This window comes from Cnephaeus nilssonii (genome assembly GCF_951640355.1).
Source record: "Cnephaeus nilssonii genome assembly, chromosome: 4".
Classification (NCBI taxonomy): Eukaryota; Metazoa; Chordata; class Mammalia; order Chiroptera; family Vespertilionidae; genus Cnephaeus; species Cnephaeus nilssonii.
This window is the reverse complement of record NC_137075.1, coordinates 88,393,461-88,406,381: the sequence shown is the minus strand read 5'-3', so window position 1 is coordinate 88,406,381 and position 12,921 is coordinate 88,393,461. Positions and strand designations below refer to the sequence as shown.

Genomic DNA, 12,921 nt, shown 5'->3' with positions numbered 1-12,921 from the left:
CAGCTCCCAACAACTCCCCACGGCCCGGAAAATGGATACTTAAAAGGCAGCTGAAAAAACGTACCCATCTCATTGGCTAGATAAAAGCTTATTAAATACCCAGGTATCAGCACTCAGAAACCGAATGGGTCCCTTTAAGAAAAAAGAGGTCACGACCACTAGTACCTGCATCCCGGAGGCCCTATTGTATAATTCTAAATTGGCCTTGCTCGGAGGCACACCTCAGGCTTCTAAACATGTGACTGAATTTGGCCCTGACTACTTTCTCTTCTGGAAAGTGGCCTGCAATTAATCTCACTTATTACCTCTGAAAAGTAACAACAGAGGAATGGCTGGCCAAGTCCAACTCCAGAGTGTCTAGGGAACTGCAAGCTACATGGCCAGGCCTCAGACTGTCTGGGCAAGTCATGGGCTCTCTGCCTTCCTCCCCACAACAAAGCTTGAACAGGGACTCCAGACAGACCAAAGGAACCGAGGGATTTGAGGAGCTGGGCTGAGCTCACATTGACCCAATGGGAGACGACAGCCCTGAGGCTACGTTTGGGATGGTTTCAGAAAGCGGGGGAAGAACAAGGTTGTCTGGTGAAAACTTGTGTGATCCATAAAATTGAGAACAATAGCAACACCACAGGGAAATGAAAAATAACACTATTTGCAGAGTTCTCGTGAGTCACCAGTTTTCATTCCTGTGGCTACCAAGTCACTGAATCCTGATGAAAAGTACAGCCAGCAATGGATTCTCTTTACATAGTGTTACTGTTTACAGGACAGCCCCCAGTTCAGTGAATTATCAGAGTTTATCAGCACTGGAATCCGCTGTTGCTATTGTAGAAGAACAAGTAAGAGTGCCTCTTACTTTCTTAGCACCCACTTCTAGGGAGATCAAAGTGCTTTAAGGGCAATCTAAAAGCTCTCAAAACAGGCCAGTTTATATGTAAGTGTGTTTACCTAGAGAAAACATTAAGTGAATAGTGTAGGGTCACTTAGTGTTAAAACCAGTAATAGAACTCACATCTCTAAGCTACTAATCCCATATTCATGAAACTTAGTCACTCTTACTACCAAGGAGGAACAACAAGAGACTAAATAAATAATTACAAAACAGTGACTTACCAAGTAAAATGAGAAATCGGGGCATGGTACGAAGAATGCCTGCTGTAGCCCACTTCACAGCCAGGTCTGGAAGGATCTCTGAGAATCCTCTTAGGGCTGTTTTAGGGTGGGTACCTCTGGGAATTCCACCTGGAGCCAGAACTCCCAACCTAGCCTCGGGCTGTCCTGGCAACCAGAGGTTACCTGGGAGCAGAGGAAGATCTCCCAGGGCTAACCTGGACGGGAGTGGGAGCTGAAAACTGGCCCTTAAGCTTGAAGAACAGGTGAAGAGAGGACTGTTGTAGGTACAACTAACCCAACAAGGAAGGGGACTTTGTGGGGGTTGCTTTCTGGCGCCAGTGGCTCTGAGTTGATCATACAACGTGACATTCTGCCACAGCTCAGGAGCAGTCAGGCTGGCCAAAGGGCACGCACAGTGTGGCCTCTAAATCCTGCCTCCGACTCTGACAGATCCCTTCGTCGTTCTGTCTCTGTATTAACAGGTGCTACACCAAGAGAAGGCTCTCCTTATTTTAAAAATTCCCTCATTCCATCTGTAACTAATACTCAAACTCTACTTCTCCAAAATGTGTAGTTCTGACATTGTTTATGGAAAACGGCTGCAGCCTTATCCTATAGATAATATATCTGAGATTGCAGTGGAAATGTTTTCCATTGAAATAAGGCTCTGATTGTAAAATGAAAATGGAATATTTGGAAATATTTTATATGGAAAATAAAGCTCTATGGTATAAACAGAATTTCTTTTTTACGACCTACGTTTTCAGAATTTTTTACCATAGGCTGTAAATCACCAAATGACAGACTCCTCCTGGGAAGAGAACTGTGTGGGAGGATGCCCAGCTTGAAAAGTCTTGGCTGTTCAGTCTTCAACTCTGTAATTCTCAATTGAGATGATTCTTTTCACTCTTGACCATTGTGATTACTAGTATAAAATACACTGGACCAGAGCATGATGTAATGTGTTTATATTTATGTTGTTTCCTGGGCAGAACCTGTTTCCCAAATTAGTTCCTTAAGAAATAGTTCTAATACCAACAATTAGGTATTTCTGCCAGGCCCAAGTTTTTGGTCTCCCCTCCCAACTTTGGGGCAAGGCAGCATTAAAGAGAAGGCTGGCTGGCCTGGCTGGCTCAATGGTTGAGCACTGACCTATGAACCAGGAGGTCACAGTTCGATTCCCAGTGAGGGCACGTGCCTGGGTTGCGGGCTACAGTAGGGGGCATGTAGGAGGCGGCCAATTAATGATTTTCTCTCATCATTGATGTTTCTAACTCTCCCTTCTTCTCTGAAGTCATAACTCATGAACAGATGAAATCAGACCCTTATTTAATAGCCACTAAAGCAAGATGTACTGGGGGACTTAAAGTATGGACTGAGGCTAGAATTCAAGGCAGTGATTTCTTTTTTAATTCAAAAGTTGCTTTATGGCCAGAACCTATCTGGATTTTATCCTCTGCCACTTCTCTCAACTATATAAAGGAAATCTCCTTCCTACTTCCCAAATGAACACTGACCAGGAAGGCTGTTTTGAGTTTAATTATAGAACCTAGATGAAAAGAATGTCCTTCAAAAGAAAAGAGTCCAAAGCCACTGAAATACAATGGATTACAAGGTATAAAAAAGAATAAGGAGATGAAGAGAAAATGTCAAAAGTACCACATGATTTGAGTTATATGTGGAATCTAATGAAGAAAATAAATTGATGAACAAAACAGGTTCAGAGACACTGAAACATGCAACAGACTGACTTATTTCAGAAGGGGGGGCGGGGTAACAGGAAGAGATTAAACAGAGAACTTATATATGCATAGTCCATGGGCAAATAATAGTGCAGGGAAGGCCTGGGGAGTGGGTGGGGCAAGGTGGAAGGGGTCAATGGAGGTAAAAAAAAAAAAAGGTGACATTTGTGATACTTTCAACAATAGTTTTTAAAAAAGTCAATACATGAAAATGTTCACAATAGGCAGGGATTAAACACAATATAAATTCTTGCTCTTTCACCCAGAAGTGAATTTATGGAACTGTATCAGGTATTTCCTTTTCATTTGCTTTGCTCACAAACTGTCCAACAAGTGAAATGAGGCCCTATATTCAAGTGCTGTAGGACTTGGACAGGTGGGGAAAGGCCCTCTTACCAGTGTCTATGCAGGGAGCTCAAGGTGAAACTGGCTTGCTCATGACCCAGGCCATCCCCGTGCGACCCAAAGGTTAGCTCTGTGGTTCTCACGTACCTGCTTCCAGGAGGGGTGGGGTGGCTCTCAGGAGCTTGGGGGTCTGACTGAATTGACCATGTCGGGCCGCTAGGACTGATGACAGGCCGAAGGGTGGGGGGAGTTGAAGCACTGCTTCTGTTTATGATGCCGCTTGTCAAATTCAGGTTGGATACCTAGAAATAAAGTGAGGGAAATAATCTGATTTTACAGAGTTTTAGAAAAGTATCATTAAAAACACATGGGAAGAATCAAGTCAAAGGCAGGAGATGCTGACTCAATGAAGCGGAAGCCGAAGCTGCTGTGACGAAGGTCCCATCAAAGCTGGCTTCTGCACACACCCCAGAGCAGAAGTGAGGGGGGCTAGTGTCAATGTAAGCACTGCCCTGGCCGGCGTTACTCAGTGATTAGAGCGTTGGCCTGTGCACCAGAGGGTCATGGGTTCCATTCCTGGTCAAGGGCACGTACCTGGTTTGCAGGTCCAATCCCCCACCCCCTGTTGGGGCGAGTGTAGGAGGCAACCAATCGATGTGTCTCTGTCACATCTATGTTTCTCTCTCCCTTCCCTCCTCCTTTCCACTCTCTCTAAAAAAAAAAAAAATTGAAAAAATCAATGTATGACTCTGGATGGTGGGCACATGTTGTAATATACAGATCTTGTAACATAGAAACCCACACTGAAACCTGTAGGTTCATGTTGACAAATGTCACCCCAATCAATTAAATAAAGTAAAATGAAGAAAAAAATCAATAGAAAAAATATCCTCACTGCTTGGGTGAGGATTTAAAAGAGAAAAAAAGAACCCCCAAAATCCTGATTATATAAGCTCAGGGTTGTAGTTTAAAAAAAAAAAAGAAATTAACAAGTATTTATTTTGCTGCTATCATGTGCAAAGCACTATACTGTCCTAGTTGCTGTAAAATACAAAGGTGAATAATAAAAACAGCAAGAATTTATTAAGTATTTACTCTGTGACAGGCAAGATTCTGAGAAACTAGGCAAACTACCTAGCCTTTCTGGGTCTTGTTTCCTCATTTGTAAGTTCTAAATGCTCAATAAAGTTTAGTTATAAATAATACTTATTATAAAATACAAAGGATTCATTGCTTTAGAAAGAAAAAAAGGTGCACAGTCACTAGCAAAATGGACACTGACTTCAGTAAACAATTTATGAAGAAGGAAACTTAACTAATTAAACATTTAAAACTAGTAATTTCCCCTGGAAATCAAAAGCTGCAAATTATATTACCTCTTTTGTGTGTTATAGTAATAATAAAAAACACAGAATCTAATAATGGCAAGGAGTGATATTATATAGGTACCTATACTATTTATGTGACTATAAACTGGTATATCTTTCTAGAAATAAATATGGCAACATATTATTAAAAGTATTATTACAATGTTTGTACACTTTGATGCTACAATCTAACTTCTGGGAACTATGCTCAAAACAACCGCATATGATCAATGACAGTGAATGTTATAAGAGCAGTTACTGTTTAATGTGCCAGCTCTGTATAAATGAGTACATTATATGCATCTCATTTCAATTGCCATAATTCTGTTGTAAGTACTACTATCATCTCCATTTTACAAAGAAGGAAACTGAGGCCTAGAGAAAAATGGCAGAACTGGGATGTGACCATGATCTTTGGAACTCCAATGCCTGTATTCTTATACTGTACTGTACTGTGAACAGATTTTGAAAACAAGCATTGATTTTAATATTGTAAAAGGAGAAGATCTAAATGGCTAACAGTATTTTACATATATTTTGCCCTACCAAAATAAGGAAATATTCTGTATCTATTAGAATTTTTTTGAAAAATATTAAAAAATATAGGAACATGCTGATTTTTTTTTACAATATGAAACTGTATAGAGAGCAGATCCTTAAACATACACATGCACAAATACACACTCATAAAGGACCAGAAATAAAAATCCAATTCATAAATAGCATCTATTTCTGAATAGTGACTTATTTTCTTCCTTACACTTACCTATATTTTCCAAGTTTCCTATACTGGCCATGTTATTACTGTTAGTACCCCAAAGAAAACTTTTAAGTCATTATTAGAAATACAGAGGATAGTTTGAGAAGCATTTCAGAATAAGATCCACAGGGGATGCTGAAAAGAGAGGGGACACAGCTGAATGCAGGACACACTAGGGAATAGTGACATAAGGAGAAGTATATTTAAAAAAGTGTTTTTCTATAAGATGTCCTAAGAAGCCAATAATTGTGACATCTTATATAATAAAAGCGCAGATAGGTCGACCGAACTCAACCAGTCACTATGACGCACACTGACCACAGGGGGAAGACGCTCTGACTGGTAGGTTAGCTTGCTGCTGGGGTCCGGCCGATTGGGACTGGACACACCTTGGAGCCCTCCCGCAGTCTCTCCCCAGCTGGCCGGCCCCCATAGGCCCTGATCAGCCTGATCACCGGCCAGGCCGAGGGACCCCACCCATGCACATATTCATGCACTGGGCCTCTAGTTTACAAATAAAAGTACACTGGGTTTTAAAAAAATCATAAAATTCTGAAAGAAGAAGTTATTTTTAGCAACATATACTGCTTCATTCCTAGTTACAGATTCTTTAAGTAAAAATTTCCTAGGCCTGTGTCTTCACACCAAAGGACCCAAACATTTTTATTGGGGAAAAACTGTTTTCCATAGGTCAGTAGTGATTTCAGGGGTCTATAGACTGGGGTACAGGACACTCAGGCTGCACCCTCCACTGTGGATACAGGAGCCGACCTTGGCTTGTCAATTCTGACCCCCTTCTGCTTCTACCAGGGAGGAGAAGAAAGATACCCACTAACCGAGGACAGGGAAAATACAGTGGCAGGTTATGGCAGCCACCTCTGGCACCTGGTACTGTTGAAGGGCTGGCCTTCTCCTGTACCGCAGAGACAACACAGGCCAGGTTCTCCGACGTTCAAACAGACTCCCTGCAGGATTGCACTCACTCCCGGCCAGCACTGAGCCCCCTCCTTCCTGCCCTGAAGCACCAGGCCTGCCTAATTAGACATGAGCTTGCGGCTTGTACAAGTTCTACAAAGTGAGAAAGGTCTTTATGATAACTGACAGCTTCTCCAACTACTATCTCAATCAGTTGTGCCAAAAAACTAATAAAAGAGGCTTATTCATAATTTATAGTGAAATAGCAATAAAATAAACAAAATGTACACACTTTACCATGTTTAGTATAAACTGTATAGTTTGGAGATGAGTGAATGCGAATGAGAAGAGACTTCAGATTTGGTAAATCTTCTCTCTTTTGGAAAAGCTGCCCCTAATTTAGACATCATTTCATCATAATAGCTAGCAGTTCCCGGACGCTCACGGTGTGCCATGTCCTAGGTGTCCTTGCATTACCTTGACGTGCATTATCCCGTTTAACCCCGAGGGAGCCCTTTGAAGTAGGCTCTCCTTCAATATTATAAAAGGAGGAAACTAAAATGGAGAGAGGGCAAACAATTAGATAAAGTCATATACCTACTAAGATTAGCAGGGAATGTTCTCCTCCAAGGGCACTTGGTATACTTTTGCCAAATAATAAGGTTTAATGTTTGAGTTCTTACAGCAGCAGTGTCAGGCACTCATGAGTGAGGTTTTATATCTCACCCCTCACCCACTGCTCAAGGAGGGAGACAGTGCTAGACTCCCTCTCAAAGATGGAGAAACTAAGGCTCAGAGAAGGCATGTAAGTAACCCGTTCAAGGTCACCTAACAGTTGTAGAACTGGTACAATCATTTTCTAGTTTTGTAACTAGTTACCCTTAACTATTGTAGATTTTTAAAAATATCCCAGATACAGACCTCAAATTCTGAAAACAGAGGTTATATAGGGAATGATTACACCAAACTATTATACCAGCTTTTCTTTCTTCCCTGTAAATTTTATCTCCCACGTGTTACCCTTCACCAGAGGATATTAAATAAGTAAAGCAAAAAACAAAAAACAAAAACAATATCAATCAGTGTTGTTTCTTAGCAGGTGTAGTGAAGGTGGCATGAACACGAAACTAATTTTGGACTCTTGGTGGGTTTTTCCACGTAACATCTATTCCTTATTTCATGGATAAATCAAGAATTTGGAGCCACTGTGATTGCCTTCTACACAAAAGCGAAGCATCATTGTTCATTTATTTTGAGAAACAGCAAAAGTAACCACTACTTAAATGAGAGATTATATAAGGATAAGAAAACTTTCAAAACTTTTCATCTTTCTTTCCAAAGGATTCCCACTAAAAAAAATAACCTGTCTCTATTAAGTAATAACAACCTGCCCCTCTAAATATTCTATTCTTCCTTCTGTGGTTTTGTCTAGGAGACACTCAGCACTTATGTCATAACTAGTAGCCCTGCGCACGAATCCATGCACCAGTAGCTCGCCAGTAGCTCGCTGCCTCCCTCTAGTAGCTCTCCGCCCACTGCCCCACCCTCCTGTAGCTCCTCCGCCCCCTGCCCCCTCCCCATAGCTTGCTGCCCTGCCCCCTCCTGTAGCTCTCTACCGCCCGCTTGTAGCTCGCTGCCCCACCCTCCTGCTGATCTGTGATCCGGTTATTATGTGGCCGGTCGTTATGATTCACAGTGTAACAACCATTTGCATATTACATCTTTATTATATAGGATTACCTCAACTTCATCCAGCTCTGTTTTCCTAGGACAGTGGTTGGCAAACTCATTAGTCAACAGAGCCAAATATCAACAGTACAACGATTGAAATTTCTTTTGAGAGCCACATTTTTTAAACTTAAACTATATAGGTAGGTACATTGTTATTAATTAGGGTACTCCTAAGCTGGCCTTTGCTAAAAACGTCCTCAATCTGATTGAGGTACACTCAAGGGGCCAAAGAGCCGCATGTGGCTCGTGAGCCACTGTCCTAGGACATACATTGCTAATAAAGAATCAAATAATTTGGGGATCTCTTAGAATCTTCTTGACCCAGTCCTTCAGACAAGCCATCATCAATCGATCAGAAGTGACAAGGGAGATAAAAACCTGTTTTTAATCCCTAGAACAGTGCTATCCACCAGAATGTATTGTGATGATGGAAATGTTCTATAATCTGCACTGTTCAATACAGTAGCTACTAGCCACATGTAGCTATTGTGTATTTGAAATGTGGCTGGTGTGATTGAAGAACAAGATTTTAAACTTTATATAACTTAAAAAATTTTTAATCCTCACCCTAGGGTAAGTTTTTATTGATTTCAGTGAGAGAGGAAGAGAGAGAGAGAGAAACATCAATGTGAGGGAGAAACATTCATTGGTTGCCTCCTGTACCAGGGATCAAACTTGCAACTAGGTATGTGCCCTGATGGGGAATCGAACCTGCAAGCTTTTTGGTGTGCGGGATGATGCTCCAACCAACTGAACCACCTGGCCAGGGTGACTTTATACACCTTAAATTTAGAAAAACCACATACAACTATTGGCTACCTTAAGAGACAACACAGCTCTAGAACCTCAACTAGATCTGGCTGAATCTTATGTATACAGATTTATGTCCTGCTGAGGTTTGGTCCAAAACAATTATCTCTAGATTGAATAAGTTAAGAAAGCCTTTGGCCCTTCCATTCAGCTTTGTAGGAGCAGCAGCATGACTCACTGAACTGAAATGGACCCAAGCATCGATTTTGGCCCCACGAGCACCTTGTGTTGACAAGGGAAGACCGAAGGGCAGGGCAAATCTCCCAGCACTGACCAAGCCTTAATAAAATGAATAAGCCAATTAGGGTTCACACCTGAAGTCTTCTTCCCTAGCAGGGCAAAGGGAGGATGAATATGGCTGTTACCAGGCGACATCTGCTTCTCTGTCCATCTATATTTCCCGAGGTAACATAACAAAACCAGCTGTTTTCAGATGAAGAGAAAGTGAAAAAATGGCACTTATATATACCTGGTTTGCAATGATGGCCAACATTTCACTACTAAAGAATATTAAACAAAATCAGGCTTACAGCACATAAAGATACGGCATCAGTCACAAAAGAGGTGGCTCAGCATTTCTGTTAGGAGTATTAGTCTCTAAGGGTGGAGGTCATAGCCACTGGGCCAGTTGGCTTCTCTGGGCTAATAACCAGAGACTATGCTCCTAAATGTAGGCTGGCCAACTCATGGATTCATGCTTTTGGTCACAAAAGGGTCTGGGAAACAGATGAGATCATTAACTAAAACCCATTTTAATTACTGAAACTATGACTAAAAAAAAATGCCTTATTGCCCTAGCCGGTTTGGCTCAGTGGATAGAGTGTTGGCCTGTGGACTCAAGGGTCCCGGGTTCGATTCTGGTCAAGGGCATGTACCTTGGTTGCGGGCACATACTCAGTAGGGAGTGTGCAAGAGACAGCTGATCGATGTTTCTAACTCTCTATCCCTCTCCCTTTCTCTCTGTAAAAAATTAATAAAATACATTTTTTAAAAAATGCCTTATTGATAATAGATATAAACAGCTTTATGTGCAAAAGGCAATACACACATATAAGAACCTTGAAATCTGTGTTTGGATCTCTAAAATGTTCTACCATAATCAATATTCATGCAAATATGAAACCTTTCGGGTTCACTACAGTAACAGTAATAAATTTAATGGACACTTTGTTTTTGCCAGGCATTGTTCTAAGCTAAGCTATATATACTCATTTTATCTCCAAGACAACTCTGATAGGTATAATTATTTCCCTCACTTACAGATGGGAAAATTGAGATTGAGAGGCAAAATAACTTGCTCAAGAATAAAAAATTATTACATGTCAGACACTTGTTTCAACTCCTGGTTGGCCCCCTGCGATATCTGCTGAATCTTGTAGTTTTTTTCTTCACCCTGTTCCCATCCCCCACCCAGCCCTTCCCTGCACTATTATTTGTGTCCATGCATTATGCATACATGCATATAAGTTCTTTGATTCATCTCTTTCCACCTCACCGCCACCACCCCTTCCTCTGAGACTCATCTGTCTAGTCCATGCTTCTATGTCTCTGGATCTATTTTGTTCATCAGTTTATTTTGTTCATTAGGTTTTAACCACTGTTACTCCCACGGCCTGGGACCACTGAGCCTAGAACTTAAAATTTCACCTGTGGACCAGCAACATCTGCACTACCTGGGAGCTCGCTAAAAAGGCAGACTCAATCCAGCCTCTGCCCCAGTGAATCAAAAACTGCATTTGACAAGATCCACGCATAATTCACATGCATCTTAACGTTTGAGAAGCACTTATTGGGGGAGGGGGGGTGCTAGAAAAGAAAGGAGAAAACAGGAAAGAGGAACCACTTAATAGTTCTCCTCCATAAAGCTCAGGGGATCTTCCAAAAGCCGAAGGGAATGCCCTGATGGGGTGAGGAGCAAGACAGAAAACAATCAAGGGGAAGGAGTAGAGAAAATAATTCTATGAGGGATGTTAAGGTTTTACTATTTCTCAACGTTGCTTAATATGAGTAACTGTTTAATATGCCAAAGATACAAAAGTGGATAAGATAATTTAGAACAAGCTTCAAAATATTCCAAGTCTGCCTGGCCAGTGGGCTCAGCTGGTTGGAGCGTCGTCCTATACACCAAAAAGTTGCAGGTTCAATTCCTGGTCAGGGCACATACCTAGGTTGCAGGTTTGATCCCAGGTCAGGGAGCATATGGGAGGCAACTGATTGATGTTTCTCTCTCACATCGATTTTTTTTCTCTCTCTCTTTAAAAAATCAATGAAACATATCTTTGGGTGAGGATTAAAAATAAATAAATATATATATATATAAATATATAAATAATCCAAGGTTACTTGTTATACTGATATGAGAAACAGCGGTCATTAAAAATAAACCAAAACATTTAAGCCTAAAAACACTCAGCTTGTTAAATATTCTTCCACCCCTGCCTTTCTGTAGCTGGTTAGCTGAGTGAATGACGGCCTGTGGGAAAGTCCAGTCACGGATCCCGCCTCGACCCAACGCTCAGGCAGATGTTTCACCCCTTGCTGTCCTCCTCCGCTGCTCCCACTGCCCTGGAGCGGCTCACCCACAGGTTCCACTCCGGCTCCTCTCTCCATGTCCATTTCCACAGTGACCTCGGTGCATTTTTTTCTTTTAATACCAAAACACTGTTTATTTTAGAGCCAGCCTTCCGAATAAGGCAGGTGAGCAAATAGCTGGATGTGAGGGGCAGGGACACATTGCACGCATTCCATCTAGACAGGTGTTTAAATTACAGCGGGAATAAATACAGGTGATGGATTGAAAAGAGGGTAGGAGAAACAGAGAGGGAGCCAATTTCCGGCGGCTGGCCCGCCGGAGTGTTATTGCCTGTTACTGCTGTTTGCTAAAAGTAGTGCTGCTGCCAGCGCTATAATTACAATATGATGGTACTGCCCTGATGGCTTCCCACAGTATGCCACCACCCACCCAGATGCATAACCTCTTGGTATCTAAAGAGGACCAGGGCCAGGCCTAACCTAGATCACTGCTGCTCTAGTGGGCATGCTCTAAAATGCTGGGGTCCTAAGTGATCAAAACAGTCCAAACCTCAGATAATTCGATAAATATTCACTGCATTGCCTATTAGGGGCAAGGCCTTGGGTAAACCTTAGGGGTATATACAGATTAAACTGTGGCCCCTGCTCTAAAGCCACAAAGGAATTTGTGTTCCCCCCAGCCAAACAGCAACATATAAGGCCTCCAGAACACAAGCACCATAACGAAAGTGCTAAGGAAATTCAAAGAAGGCACCTGAGCTGGGCCTGGAAGGATAGGTAGGAGATGTTGGGGGAGGGAGTGGGGACAGTAGTTTCTAGCTGGCAAGAAAATTCATAAGTAACGCAAAGACAAATAAGCAGGAAGACTGTCTGAGAAACAAAAAGCAGTCTACTAGTAATTTGGCAAAAGCCTAGAGCAGAAGAGAGGATGAGACAGACAAACAGCTTAGGGAGGTCTTTGCATACCACGCTAAAGATCCTGTTCTTCAGCTATTAGACAACAGTAAGCTTGCTCACGGGTTCTGAGAGTAGTGCTATATCAGAATTGTGGGCAGGCAGGTAGATCTGGGCTGTTTTTGTGCGGTGGGTTGAAAGGGGCTAATAAGGGAAGTTCAGATCAGTTGAGAATCACAAGTCTGGCGAGAGGTAATAAGGCTGGGACGCAGGACATATTACTGCTGGTCTCCCCTCGTTTCCCTCCTGGGCTAAGGCAGAGTGCTGGGCCTTGGAGCTGGAGAACGTTTGTAATATGATAAATTCACTCGAGTTCACGTGTTCACTGTTCACCTTTTCTTTTCGGATCGGCCCTCTTTGGGATTACATTTTCCCACGCAGCGGGTGAAGAAGGAAGGTGCTGCCTGCCCCTTAAGGAGAGAGAAGGTCAGAGTGGGAATCTGAAGGCAGCTTTGTCCCAGGGCCCTCTGAGAAAATGCGCCTGTCCTCCGCTGTGTCTTTCCGTACTTGTCTTCAACAGTAAAATGGTTTTGAGGATCAAGATTAGGGGAGGGTCTGGGGGGAAGGCACCCCAGGAGGACGACTAGATGGCTCCAGTCGTTCAGTCTAGGTCTGAGGCCTGGTGGGCAAAAGAAGACATTGCATCATATGC

At 42.3% G+C, this 12,921-nt stretch overlaps 1 protein-coding gene across 13 annotated transcripts in view; it reads right to left on the bottom strand.

Moving 5' to 3' along the window:
- TTLL5 (tubulin tyrosine ligase like 5) overlaps positions 1-12,921 on the bottom strand; it is a 258,885-nt gene that overhangs the window by 119,062 nt on the left and 126,902 nt on the right. For all 13 annotated transcript variants that reach the window (XM_079769843.1, XM_079769844.1, XM_079769845.1 and 10 more), the window contains one exon: positions 3,348-3,502. In XM_079769843.1, the coding sequence (XP_079625969.1) occupies positions 3,348-3,502 (155 nt within the window). The remainder of the gene's footprint in view (positions 1-3,347; positions 3,503-12,921) is intronic.